This window comes from Zalophus californianus, chromosome 7 (assembly GCF_009762305.2).
Source record: "Zalophus californianus isolate mZalCal1 chromosome 7, mZalCal1.pri.v2, whole genome shotgun sequence".
Taxonomy (NCBI): domain Eukaryota; kingdom Metazoa; phylum Chordata; class Mammalia; order Carnivora; family Otariidae; genus Zalophus; species Zalophus californianus.
Window position 1 is genome coordinate 145,746,578 of NC_045601.1, and position 12,807 is coordinate 145,759,384.

Consider the following 12,807-nt stretch of genomic DNA (forward strand, 5'->3'; position numbering starts at 1 on the left):
GATAAACACGGAATGCATCATTTCTTTGATTACTGGTGAGGAGAACATTGTATCCCAGCTCAGACGCGGTTTGGCTTATTTTCTGCTGCCCATTGTCTGTAGGGCTGGTTGCTTTCCTTACTAATTTGTCAGCAGTTGAAGGCAGTTGCATAACGAACATAGAAATGGGCTTCCTTCGCACATGTTGAGAATATTTTTCCCTCCTCGGGGCCAGTTTCCTTCCAGCTCTCTTGGAGAGGTCCTAGGTGGTCCACACATCATGAGATTAAGAATGGTATTTGGAATCTCTGTCGTCCCGTCTGCAGCGACCCCACTGCAATGCTGGGGAGGCATTGTCTGCACCTGGACCCTACTATCCACTCAGTTAAAACACACAGTAATCTTCAAGGACCATGGATGCTTGCCCTCACCTTTTCATAATTCTGCCAGAATTTATATGAGTCTCAGGTCCGCATCGCACCAGTGAGCACTGAGTGCCCACGGGGGTGTGTGTGGGTGAGGATGTGGTTTAAATTCTACGTCCCCACTCATGCCCCAGGAATCCTTGCCACCTTGCGATTGGCCTGCGCAGGCTTGGCTGTGTATCACAAGGCTGCCAGGGTGTGCGAGATCTCAGCCTCAAAGACTGGATCTACAGACATAGTAATGACTGCACAGTTAAGGGCCTCTTACCTTGTTCCTCTTGTGCTAGTCAGCTTTGCACAGACAAATGCCAAGCCTGAGAAGATGAAGGTGAGTGACCTCCAGAGAGGGCGGGGTAGGGCTCCAAGGTCAAGTTACTGTTTTGTCCTGCTCCAGTCATTCTTGTAAGACTCTGACCTCTGCTTTCTTTCTTTTTGGGGTTTTCCATTAACCTTTCTTTTCTTCTTGACTCTTCTTCAATCCTAGAAATGGGTGTTCCTTGAGCTGCATACAGGTAGGGAAGAGTCTGCTTACTGTGGTCCTTGCTCTCCTGCATCTCTAGTTAGGGTGGCGTGGATACTCTTCCAGCCACACCGGTACTTAATTACATCAGAGCTAGGCCTGAGGCACGGGAAGGTGGTGGGCTTCACAGTGAGGGGCAGGGTTTGGAGGAGACGGTGGGCTAAGTCAACTCCGATGCAGCTCAGTGGGACACCTATAGGAGGAGGAAGAGGAAACCGATGTGGAAGTTATGGATGAAGTCAGAGAGCTAATCAGAGAAACATAAACACAGGCAAAATAATTGGAGGTCTAGGGGTGCCTGGGTGGCTCAGTTGGCGAAGCATCTGCCTTCAGCTAAGGTTACGATCTCAGGGTCCTGGGACCGAGCCCAGCGGGGAATCTGCTTCTCTCTGCCCCTCCCCCTTTCCATGCCCCTGTTCTCACTCTCTCTCAAATAAATAAATACATAAATACATAAATAAATAATTGGAGGTCTAACGCAACTGGATTTAGAATCAGGAGTCTTGGGTTCTGGCCTCAGTCTAGTGCCAGTTCATGGCTCAGTTGCCTTATTGATGAACTGTGTATATAGCAAAGGGAGGGGCAGCTCTGGGAAGGGCAGCAATGATCTGGATGACTTGGAGGCAAAATGGAATCATGAAGCGAGAGGCAAGCAAACTTTCATCCATGTAGAGTGGCGATCACTTCTGTCTTGAACAAGTCCCTTCGCCTTTGTTAACCTCTGATTTCTCTTTATAAATTTGTGAGCAACAGTATCTACCTTGTGGGCAGATGAGCAATAATTATGACACATGGAAAGTGTTCAGTAAAAGGCAGCTCTGGTAAGATCTTCCTACCACTCTGAAATTGACAGGAGAACCTCCTGGGTGACTCTCTACTTTTGAGAATTGGTGTGGCTTTTCTATTACTCAAGGCTGCCTAACTGGGTATGAAGACCCTGGAACCTGGGCTATAGTATTTGCTTAATAAAAAGCTGAGTCTGGAGGTATTGGAGACATATCATACGGACTTAAGTAAATATGTTTGGAGCAGCAATGAGTATCCCGAGTAAGCTGGCCTGAGAAGGGCTCTCCAGGTCCAGAGTCTCTCTAAAGCCCCCACACCCTGGTTACCCAACATGATTTTCAGTAAATTTCATTGCAGTAGCAAAGGAAAAAAATAAGAGACAAATTCTTAAACATGTTTAGGTTAGAACCCGGCATCATGGAAACAGATGGATGCTTTCATATGGTATTCTCTTTATGCATGTCTCAGTTTTGCTGGTATGTGTTTGTGTATGCACTCAGGGGGAGGTGCAAAAGCCTGCACAGAGAAGGCACCTTTCTGCCCAGGAGCAGGGAGCGAGTTCCAGAGCCTGGTGAGCTAGTGGTAGAGGCAGTTGGCCTAGAAGGTTGGAGAAAGTCTTGTTTTGTCTGTGTTGCATCTGGACAGGTGGTGTTGGCTAAAATCCTTTCTAGTCCATTGGCTTTCTGGGGAGCCTGGTTTAGTCTGGACCTTCCTTATCAGATCATGTCTTTCTCCCCTTTCTCCGGTCAGTTCCTCTGCCTTCCTTCTCGCGCTTCCTGTTCATACTCCCTGTGCTCCATGAGCAACCGGCAGCAGCTTACCCAGTGTCGGAAAAGGGGTCCTTCACGGACCCTACGTGGATAGAGTGGAGGAAGAATAAGGTGAGATCTGCCTTGCAGAGGAACTTAACCTAAGAACAGGCAGTGAGAATGTCTGGACAGCTTATTTCTGTTACATGGAATTTGTTTGTACTACAGGGAATTCTGCTCAAATATGTTCAGGAGACTCTTGGGGAGGAACAGGCTTGATGGAGCCGGTGAGGAAGGCGAGGATTAGGTTCCCAGAGCAGAATGGGGCGGGCTGGGGGGCTGATACTGTGGCAGCTGGGTGCTGCCAGACAGATTTTGGTGCCATTGGCAGATGGAATAGCGCTCCCCATGTCCGCCACTGGGAGCTACAGACAGTGTCACAGCCGCGGCTTGTCAGACCATCACTCGAGCAAGCGAGTGACAGGAGAGAGAGGGCTGTTCCAGGCTGATACTAGGTTCTAGAATGTTGAACCAGGAAGGCCCTGTGAGGACCTGATCGGAATCTAGATGAATGTCTTCGCTTTAGCGGTGGGGAAACTGAGGGTCAAGGGTGAGAACTGCCCAGGTTCACAAGAGAACTTGACAGCAGAGCTGGCTTCTGACTCCCAGGTCAGAGCCCTTTCCGCTACGTGCGTAAGCGATCCAGAATGTTCCCTTCCGCGGGAGACTCCAGGCAGGATGCCTTCGGTCCAGAGCCAACGCGAGCCTCATTCTCACAGAGGCACAGTGAGCATTCCTCTTTGGCCCCCCTGCCTTCTAGGGCTTCCCATGCCAGCCCATGAACGTCTGCTCCGCTCCGCTCATCCCAGCGCATTTCCTCGTACCCTACCGCCCCCAGGATAACAGGACAGGGAGGCTTGACTGTTGCTTTGCTCAAAACCCAGCGGCTTCCGAGTCACGAGACTTAAGTCTCAGTCCATACCCACCGTGGACAACTGCTCTGTTTCCTGGTTTGCTTTCATTCGATACAGGTACTACTCTTTGAGTGCTTTGAAAGCTCACACAGGGGTTAGGAACTGTTGTCGTTAATAGCATCATTTTTTAAATCTTCCAGATGGATTGCTACAAAGATGTGAAAGGCACCATCTATGAGTATGGAGCCCTCAGCCTCAATGAAGAGGAGCACATTCCGTTCAAGCGGTACGCGGGCAAGCACGTCCTCTTTGTCAATGTGGCTACCTACTGTGGCCTGACAGCTCAGTACCCCGGTAAGAGCTCACAGCCACATCTCCTTGGGACTGAAGTTTCCAGCTCATTATATTCTAAATCATAATTAGAATTATATTCGCATTACGTACCAAAATCAATGCTCATGATCAAGTGACTTCACTCCCTGATGTCAGGCGCCAGCAAGCAAAAGCCCACAGGCCTAACCTGGCCAGCCTGCTTTTGTAAACTAAGTTTTATGGGAACACAGCCATGCCCCTGCACTTACATACTGATTTCATGCCTCCAGGCAGGGGTGAGTACTTGATGATAATCGTGACAGAGACCATCTGGCTGGCAAAGTCTAAAGTATTTTCTATCTGGACTTTTATAGAAAAAGTTTGCTGACCACTTCCCTAGGTCCTGCCTCTGCTTTGCTCCTGGGAGTTCCAGGAGAATCAATAAATCTCCGAGGACTAGGAGCCTCTCCACAGATTCCAGAAGTCTCCTTGGTAAATACCGGAGACAGGATCGATGTTTCTGAGACTTGTCCAGGGTTTTACAGGTAACCTACAAAGAAAGAGACAGGGGGATGGGGTTTTATACCTGAAGCCGTGTTTGGCTGGAGAGCTGGTAGAGCAGGTGCTGAGAAAGGCGAAGCTTCCTGCTCCAACTCAGTGCCTCCAGGACTTAGACTCCTCCTCTCTGTGTGTCACTCGGGGTGGGGGGGTCTTTCTCATACCTCAGACCATGGAGTTTGGAAGACGATGAGTAATGAGTAGGACAAAGGGGGCCAGGGTAGCTCCATTGGTTAAATGTCCAACTCGTGCCTTGATCTCAGGGTCATGAGTTCAAGCTCTGTGGTGGGCTCCATGCTGGGAGTGGAGCCTCCTTAAAAAAAAAAAATAATGAATAGGATGAATTTCATCAGAAACAGAAGGACTTATATTTAAACTAACAAGAACTTCATTTTGATTATGCTTTGAATAGGTAATATATTCACAAGTCTCACAAATTATAGGAATCAAAAAGCCTAGAGTGAGAAGTCTTTCCACCTCCTTGCCCCTCCCTCTAAACGACTGGTATTATCATGTGTACAAAATATATAGATAGAAGTTTTTTTTTCTGCTTCCCCCCCACAGTTGCAGCATAATATAAATACTACTTGCCACTTTGCTTTTTGTTTTAATTAATAAAGTACCTTAGAGTTCAGACCATCTCCTCATTCAAGACCGAATAACATTATGTTGGACCGTAATTCATTTTGCCAGTTTACAGTGACTTTAAAAATCAATTTATTCAGTTCCCACTCTGTACATAACAGACAAGGACACTAAGGAATGTTTGCTTAAGGCCTGGAAGACAGGAGGAAGCGGCCGTGTACAGTGACTGAAGACAGGTGGGAAGGATGTGGGGAGAGGTACCGAGGAACCATATGGAATCGGGAAGGCAATCTCTAGTTTGTGAAAGGAAGGGAAGGGAAGGGAAGGGAAGGGAAGGAGAGGGCAGGAAGGAGAGGGAAGGAAAGGAAGGAAAGGAAAGGAAAGGAAGAAAGGGAAGGGAAGGAAAGGAAGGGAAGGGAAGGGAAGGGAAGGGAAGGAAAGGGAAGGGAAGGAAGGAGAGGGAAGGGAAGGGAAGGGAAGGAAGGAGAGGGAAGGGAAGGGAAGGAAGGAGAGGGAAGGAAAGGAAGGAAAGGAAAGGAAAGGAAGAAAGGGAAGGGAAGGGAAGGAAGGGAAGGGAAGGGAAGGGAAGGAAGGAGAGGGAAGGGAAGGGAAGGGAAGGAAGGAGAGGGAAGGAAAGGAAGGGAAGGGAAGGGAAGGAAGGAGAGGGAAGGAAAGGAAGAAAGGGAAGGGAAGGAAAGGAAAGGAAAGGAAGGGAAGGGAAGGGAAGGGAAGGAAAGGAAAGGAAAGGAAAGGAAGGAAAGGAAAGGAAAGGAAGGAAAGGGAAGGGAAGGGAAGGGAAGGGAAGGAGAGGGAAGGAAGGAGAGGGAAGGAAAGGAAAGGAAAGGAAAGGAAGAAAGGGAAGGGAAGGAAAGGAAGGGAAGGGAAGGGAAGGAAAGGAAAGGAAAGGAAAGGAAAGGAAAGGAAGGAAAGGAAAGGAAAGGAAGGAAAGGGAAGGGAAGGGAAGGGAAGGAAGGAGAGGGAAGGAAAGGAAAGGAAGAAAGGGAAGGAAAGGAAAGGAGGGAAGGGAAGGAAGGAGAGGGAAGGAAAGGAAAGGAAAGGAAAGGAAAGGAAAGGAAAGGAAAGGAAAGGAAGGAAAGGAAAGGAAAGGAAGGAAAGGGAAGGGAAGGGAAGGAGAGGGAAGGAAGGAGAGGGAAGGAAAGGAAAGGAAAGGAAAGGAAGAAAGGGAAGGAAAGGAAAGGAAGGGAAGGGAAGGGAAGGAAAGGAAAGGAAAGGAAGAAAGGGAAGGGAAGGAAAGGAAGGGAAGGGAAGGGAAGGGAAGGGAAGGGAAGGGAAGGAAAGAAAAGGAAGGGAAGGGAAGGAAAGAAAAGGAAGAGGGAGAAGAAAACAGGACTCAGAGGAAGTGCCAGTTGACCAGTTGGCCGTGCAGTGGGACTGACTAGTGACTAGCCACCTAGCCCAGAAAGTGTTAACAGAGAAGTTGATTATAAAAATCTGAGCAATCAGATTGGAAAACAGTGAAAGAAGGAAGGTGCAATCTTGTGTTTTGGCATGTCAGTGAGGACCAGTAGGTAGAATGTGTCTTCAACATCCTGAGGATTGTTGAACACCAGGAAGCTCGACCTGGAATTTTTCTGGTTCTCTTTGCACCTATCGGGTTTATCTCTGCTCCACCCAGGGCACCCAGGCTGTACAGAGGAGAGAAGCCCATTCTCTTCACCTGTGTCTTTTCCTTTAAAAAAGAAAGATTCAGAGCGGCTGGGTGGCTCAGTTGGTTAAGCGACTGCCTTTGGTTTGGGTCATGGTTCCCGGAGTCCTGGGATTGAGTCCCGCATTGGGCTCCCTGCTCAGTGGGGAGTCTGCTTCTTCCTCTGACCATACCCCCTCTTGTGATCTCTCTCTCAAATAAATAAATAAAATCGTAAGAAAAATTAAAAAGAAAGATTCAGCCTAGCAATTAACCAACCAGGGAAGGCAAGCTTCTGTATGTATGTGGTTAACAAAAGACATGACATAAAATTTCCAATTTTAACCATTTCTAAGTGTACTGTTTGGTTGTGTTAAGTGTATTCACATTCTTATGAGACAAATCTCTAGAACACTTTCATCTTGTCAACCTGAAACCGAACCCATTAATAACACCTCCATACACTTTCCATAAGCAGCTGCAACTTTTACAATCAACAGGAACCTGGTGAGGTTTTGAATAATAAAGATGACTGGGGTCTCATAAGAAGGGAATCAGAGAATTATCTGGGATGGGATGTGGTCATCCCTATTTTTAAGGAAGGGCCCTCAGCTGATTTGGATGTACCACAGATTTGGGAAATATTACCCTATAATAAAGGGCTTTTGAATGCGTGTCTGGAGCTCCAGCATCTAACTTCAGCCCTGCCACTAAGAGTCTTTCCAATCTAGAGATTTTTCCTTCCCTAGTCCTCTCTTTCCCTGAAAAGGAGTACAGATTGTTCTCTCCCAAGGCAGAGTCTCTAGTCGGGCCTCCTTGTTGTCCCTTCTCTACCCACAGAACTGAATGCACTTCAGGAGGAGCTGAAGCCCTTGGGCCTGGTCGTGTTGGGCTTTCCCTGCAACCAGTTTGGAAAGCAGGAACCAGGAGAGAATTCAGAGATTCTTCTGGGGCTGAAGTAAGTGCCTGCTTGGAACCCCAGAGGAGGCCCCTGTCTACCTCTCTTCGGTCTCCAGTGTGGGTGTGGGTTGGGGGCACCTGCAAACTGACATCAGCTTTGTCTGACCCTCATGTGAGTCTGGCAGAGTCCAGAGACTCTCCTTCTCCCTGGGAGTGAGATCTGGGTGCACCACAGGGGTGCAGGAACACAGACGCAGCTGGGACGGAAGCAGCGCAGGGAGCACAGCAGAACGAGAAACATTACGTGAATCAGGGAGCCCAAAATCAAGAAATGGCCTTATTTTCCCTTCCCAGCCCTGTTTTCCACATCTTTCCTTCTTCCTGCCCCTCCTGTGACCCCTAATCCTGGAGGCCCACCACAACTTTCTCTTCTACATTCTGGAGCTTCCTGGGAATGCTGTGGCTCATTGCAGGTACGTCCGTCCAGGGAGAGGATACGTACCCAATTTCCAGCTCTTTGAGAAAGGGGATGTGAATGGCGAGAAGGAACAGAAGGTCTTCACCTTCTTGAAGGTGAGTGAATTACTGACCCAAACCTCTTCTTCCCTGGCATTCCTAGCAGAGAGCTGGTGTGGTGGAAATGGACCCAAGGCTCATGCCTGGAAGTGACATTGGATTCTTGGCAAGAGGTCTCCATGTTAGCATAGAGATCCGGGTTTAATTTGTTAGTATTTATGAGATTCTGGCTTTCATGATGGAGAGGGCTATGTAGAGTGGCTGTGTTTCCGAGGACCACCCTCTTTTGCTCATTGACATTCATTCATTCAAAGTACATTTGCTGAGTATGAGGCAGTTTGCTAAATAAGATGGTTATAAAGAAGGATAAGACACAGTCCCTAGTCCTTGATGGGTTCCTACTGGAGAGGGGGAAGTAGAAATCAATAGGTTAATACCATGTAGTAACTGCCTTTTATGAACCACTGACTTTTAGATACAGAGAACTGAAGGCTGATAGGGTCTCTAACCACCAGCTGTTAGTTGTTCCTAAATGCTGAATGGCAAGCCAGCACTGGCTCAGATAGAGATTTTTTTTTTTAAGATTTTATTTATTTATTTGAAAGAGAGAGAGAATGAGAGAGAGAACACGAGGCGGGGGAGGGTCAGAGGGAGAAGCAGACTCCCCGCGGAGCAGGGAGCCCGATGCGGGACTCGATCCCGGGACTCCAGGATCATGACCTGAGCCGAAGGCAGTTGCTTAACCAACTGAGCCACCCAGGCGCCCCTCAGATAGAGATTTTTATATACCCTCAGCAAATTGAAGAGAAAAGGACAGTGTAAGGAGGGTCTCATAAACTCAACTGACTCATAGGGTTATTCTAAGATTAGGACCTATATGTAATTTATTCTTACAATAATCTTTTTTTAAATTAAATGATAAAGTGATGTTGTTTCTCAAAAGTTTTATTATTTGACAAAACAAAATGTTGGACCTCCATGTTTGTCCCAAAAATATTTTTGGAATGCTACTGGCCCAGGAGCCCTAAGACCTGGGAAACTGCATTCTAATCTAAACCATTCGTTTTGCCAAAAAGGAAACTGACAGCCACAGAGGTGACGTATCTTACTCACAGTGGCGTGGCTTTGTGATCACAGGGGTCACAGGGGAACAGGAGGAGGGAAGAGACTTTTGCTGTTATGTCTACAACCATCTGGATAGTTGGCATGGTGGCGATCCAGAGGATTTGTTAAGAATCACAGGAAATCAGGATGTCTAGGCATGGGAGGGAGCAGATTCCCTGTGGGTGAAAATAACAGAAATGATGCTGTCTGTCTGTTCCATCTCTGCTCCAGCTCTCCTGCCCTCACCCCTCTGAGGTTCTGGGCTTATTCAGACATATATCCTGGGATCCTGTAAAGGTCAACGACATCCGCTGGAACTTTGAGAAGTTCTTGGTGGGGCCTGATGGAGTCCCTGTCATGCGCTGGTTCCACCGGACTCCCATCAGCACGGTCAAGTCAGACATCCTGGAGTACCTGAAACAGTCCAAAAGTAAATAGGAAGGCCGGTTTGGGGGAGGAGCCACCCTGCTTCTTATCCGAAGACCTTTAAAAAAATTCCGTATTTCACTACACTCTTCCTAAATGGCCTCCGCTTGACTAAATCACTCAATGCCACCAGAGTTCCCACTCTCTACCAAGTAGAATTATATTCAGAAGGCTACTGCTATTTCTCCCTGCAAGAGTACATATGTGGGAGAAGAACAAAAGAACGGAAACCCTCAATCCTTAGACCTCTGTTCTACATTTAATCACTCCTAACCATCAAAGGAAAATCAGCCTTCCGTGAGGATGGCTCAGTCTGCCATGACATCCTGAACAAGAATGTTCCTAGACGGAATGTTCCCCCTTCTCTCTCCACCCTGAAGGTGTAGAAATAAGAGTGGGAAGGTAGCTGTACAGCCTAGGTTCCAGCTCATAACACTTGCCCTCCCCTAGGACAAACACGCATTGTCAGTTTCCAAGTCTTTTCAGATCAGTGTTCATCCATGACACCCACCCTCCCACACCAGCCTCCACGCAGGCCGACTGGTCATTCCGGTTTAGGAACCCCAAGGTGGCGTGGGAGCAGGAGACTGCCTTGCATGGAAAGAGGGGCATCTCCATGATAGTGGGACCCAGAGCCTCCCTCTAATTTAGATCCTACAGAAACTTCCCTACTGTCTGACCTCCAGTGCACTCAGGTTAAGACACCTGGGCAAGGCATCCTTTGAAGGATGGGCTTTCCCCTCTCCACCCTAGATTCCTCAGCTTCAGAACCAGCTCTGCACTGTCTCCAATAAAATGTTTTCTGCAGCGTCTGGCATCACTGTGGTGGTTTTTATACCCTACCCTGTGCTCAAACTTGTCTCATCCCTCTCTTCTTTCTCACTGTGACTGTCACAGATGGTGTGTTTCCCAGATTACCTGAACCCCTTGGATAGAAGGAATTATCCACCCAGATCTTTGGGAGGTTGTCACCTGGTGGTTCTCAACTGTTACCCCTTGTTGGGAATGATCTCAGGTCGAGGTCATGTCCCTTTTCCAGGGGCAGCCTGTATCCAATTACTGGTCAATGGAGGTTATAAAAGGTAAAACCTGACTTCTCAACTTGGGACAGCTCTGAAGGGCCCATCCCAGCTGCAGAGACCCTTGAGGGTCAGATGCCTTTCTGTTGACCCTGAGGTAGTGCTCCAGTAAGCTTTGCATGCAAATTTCCACCTTTGAGTCTTTACAGGTAACCCAACCTGCAGTGGCTGGCACCAGAAGGGATCTGAGAAAGAAAGTGCTAGGATTAGAGTTTTAGAGTTTTGAAGCTGAGCTATCCACCATCCGGTTGGCAGTGAAGGGATGGTTGGAGCACAAACAGCCACGGGTACAGAGTAGCAGTGCAATTTTTATTTTTTAATGTTTTTAAAGAGGGAGAGAGAGGGGGTTGCAGAGGAAGAGGGAGGGAAAGAGAGAATCTTGAGCAGACTCTGTGCCCAGTGCAGAGCCCGACACGTAGCTCGATCTCACAACCCTGAGATCATGACCTGAGTCGAAACCTAGAGTGCAACGCTTAACTGACTTAGCTACCCAGGTGCCCCGTAGCAATTTTTAAAGCTTTCACCAAGCCTGAATGAGGTGGTTACACTGGTGAAAGGATACTTATTGGTGGGTGTGATGTATCAGGTGCTCGAGAAATGTGGGAGAGGGGGTACTTTTAAGGCGATATTATTTTAGGGCAATTTTAAGATGGTTACTAGAAGAAATTGATGCTTTGGAGAGAGATGATTAAAGGCTGAGGGTGATTGACCAAATAAAGGCTAACTGTGGAAGCCAGAGTGCCTCCATAAAAGGAGATAAAGAACCTCTCATGTCCTGCAACCCGAGAGCACAAAAACCTAAGGTTCAGGTCCAAGATTTAATCGTAGGAATAGTAGAGCTCCAAAGAAGGTTAAATTGTCAAACTAAATTATCTTCTATGCTCAGGTCATGTCCTTGACTGGAAAAGAATAGAACCTTGAGACACTGGGTGGAGACATCTGGTTGGATGACTTAGAACATCTAAATCCCCAGATTTTCCAAGACCCCGAGTTCTCCTTATTAAGGGTAAGCACGTCCTTTTTGCTTGAGGACAACGCAGAAGCTTCTGTTCTGCTAAAAATCATGGGCTCTGCCACCTACCCAACATCTGTCCCATAAAGAACTAGATTCTAAGGGTTCTGGATCAAGGGGCATGGAACACAAAGTTAGCTACAGGAGAGTTCGTTGATATGGGAGCATTTTCCCAATGTGCAGAAATTTTATACATTGGCAAGAACCCAACACACTGTTTGGATTCTCCTGCTTGGAAAAAGAAATGGCTCTCAATAAATGTAGCAGAAATGCCAGGACTGTTGTGCCTGATGACAGAAAGGAGGGATCAAAAGCTGAGAGAAGTGTCCACACTGGAATGGATTCACCACGTGATGCTGGAAACCCACTGATGACGATGTTGCAGGAGTTTGAAAAAATAAAAAGAAATGTGCAGGATCACTGAGAAGTTGTGTGGTGAGTGTCCTGGAAAGGCCTGGGCTGTTGAGAGATTCTGCTATAGAAGTAGTTAGTGTTGCTGTTAGCAATGCAGACTATAGGATCCTGAAATGATTCAGGCCAGAGATGGTAGCACTCATCCATCAGACTCTGGGGGGGGGGGGGGGCGGGAGGGGTAGTCAACTCTCTAGAGTGTTGGAGATGATTCATAGAACACAGCTTCCCCAGAAGCAAAGTAGATGAACAGCCAGCACAGGTTATCATCGTCTGTACAATCAGCAGAAACCAAGAATAGACAACCAGGGGACTGAGGGCAGCAACCCCAGTTACAAATAAAATCACAACACCTTGCTCAGCTTCTGATCTCGAACCAGTTTTCAGACCCAGAATCCCTGACTAAAGGAGAAGCCAAGTCCTGAGAAAGTAAGACCTGCAACACCTCCACAAATATATAGAAAGTAATTTCCCCACTCCTTTTCTAAAGGTACTTCTGACCATTCACTCAGGAACCATAAAATCAAGAAAGAAATACCCTCACATTTCAAGGACTGTTGTACATAAGATCCAGGTGGACATTGATACTGGAGGGCCCAATATGTGTCCACGGCCCCCGGTGAGAGCGGAGGCTATGGGGACCAAGCAGCGGTAGTCTTGGCCCAGGTCTGGTTCACAGTGCATCCACTAAGGCCAGGGATCCGTCTGGTAGAAACTTCTCGTGTCCCCAAGTGTGTGGTTAGAAGGCTATATGTGGTAGTCGGCAAACTGCCACGTTGCCATCTCCGCATGTGACGGAAGAGATTTCCCAGTAGAGAAGGCCTGACACTGACTCCCTGATCCACAGCCGGGGCAGTAAATGAAGCCGTCCTCCCAGGGAGAGTGA

At 47.7% G+C, this 12,807-nt stretch overlaps 1 protein-coding gene across 1 annotated transcript; it reads left to right on the forward strand.

Moving 5' to 3' along the window:
* Positions 1–645: 645 nt before the first annotated feature.
* Positions 646–9,431, forward strand: GPX5 (glutathione peroxidase 5). Its single transcript, XM_027602230.1, has 5 exons — positions 646–732; positions 3,574–3,727; positions 7,314–7,431; positions 7,847–7,946; positions 9,225–9,431. Exons 1-5 carry the CDS (start codon positions 646–648, stop codon positions 9,429–9,431), a joined length of 666 nt encoding a protein of 221 aa, XP_027458031.1.
* Positions 9,432–12,807: the final 3,376 nt, after the last annotated feature.

Excerpts from the sequence above, each read along its gene's own strand:
- GPX5 (XM_027602230.1), top strand. The coding sequence starts at position 646 with ATGACTGCACAGTTAAGGGCCTCTTACCTTGTTCCTCTTGTGCTAGTC. Across the intron at positions 733-3,573 it reads CCAAGCCTGAGAAGATGAAG|ATGGATTGCTACAAAGATGT; the intron begins GTGAGTGACCTC and ends TAAATCTTCCAG. Across the intron at positions 7,947-9,224 it reads AGGTCTTCACCTTCTTGAAG|CTCTCCTGCCCTCACCCCTC; the intron begins GTGAGTGAATTA and ends TCTCTGCTCCAG.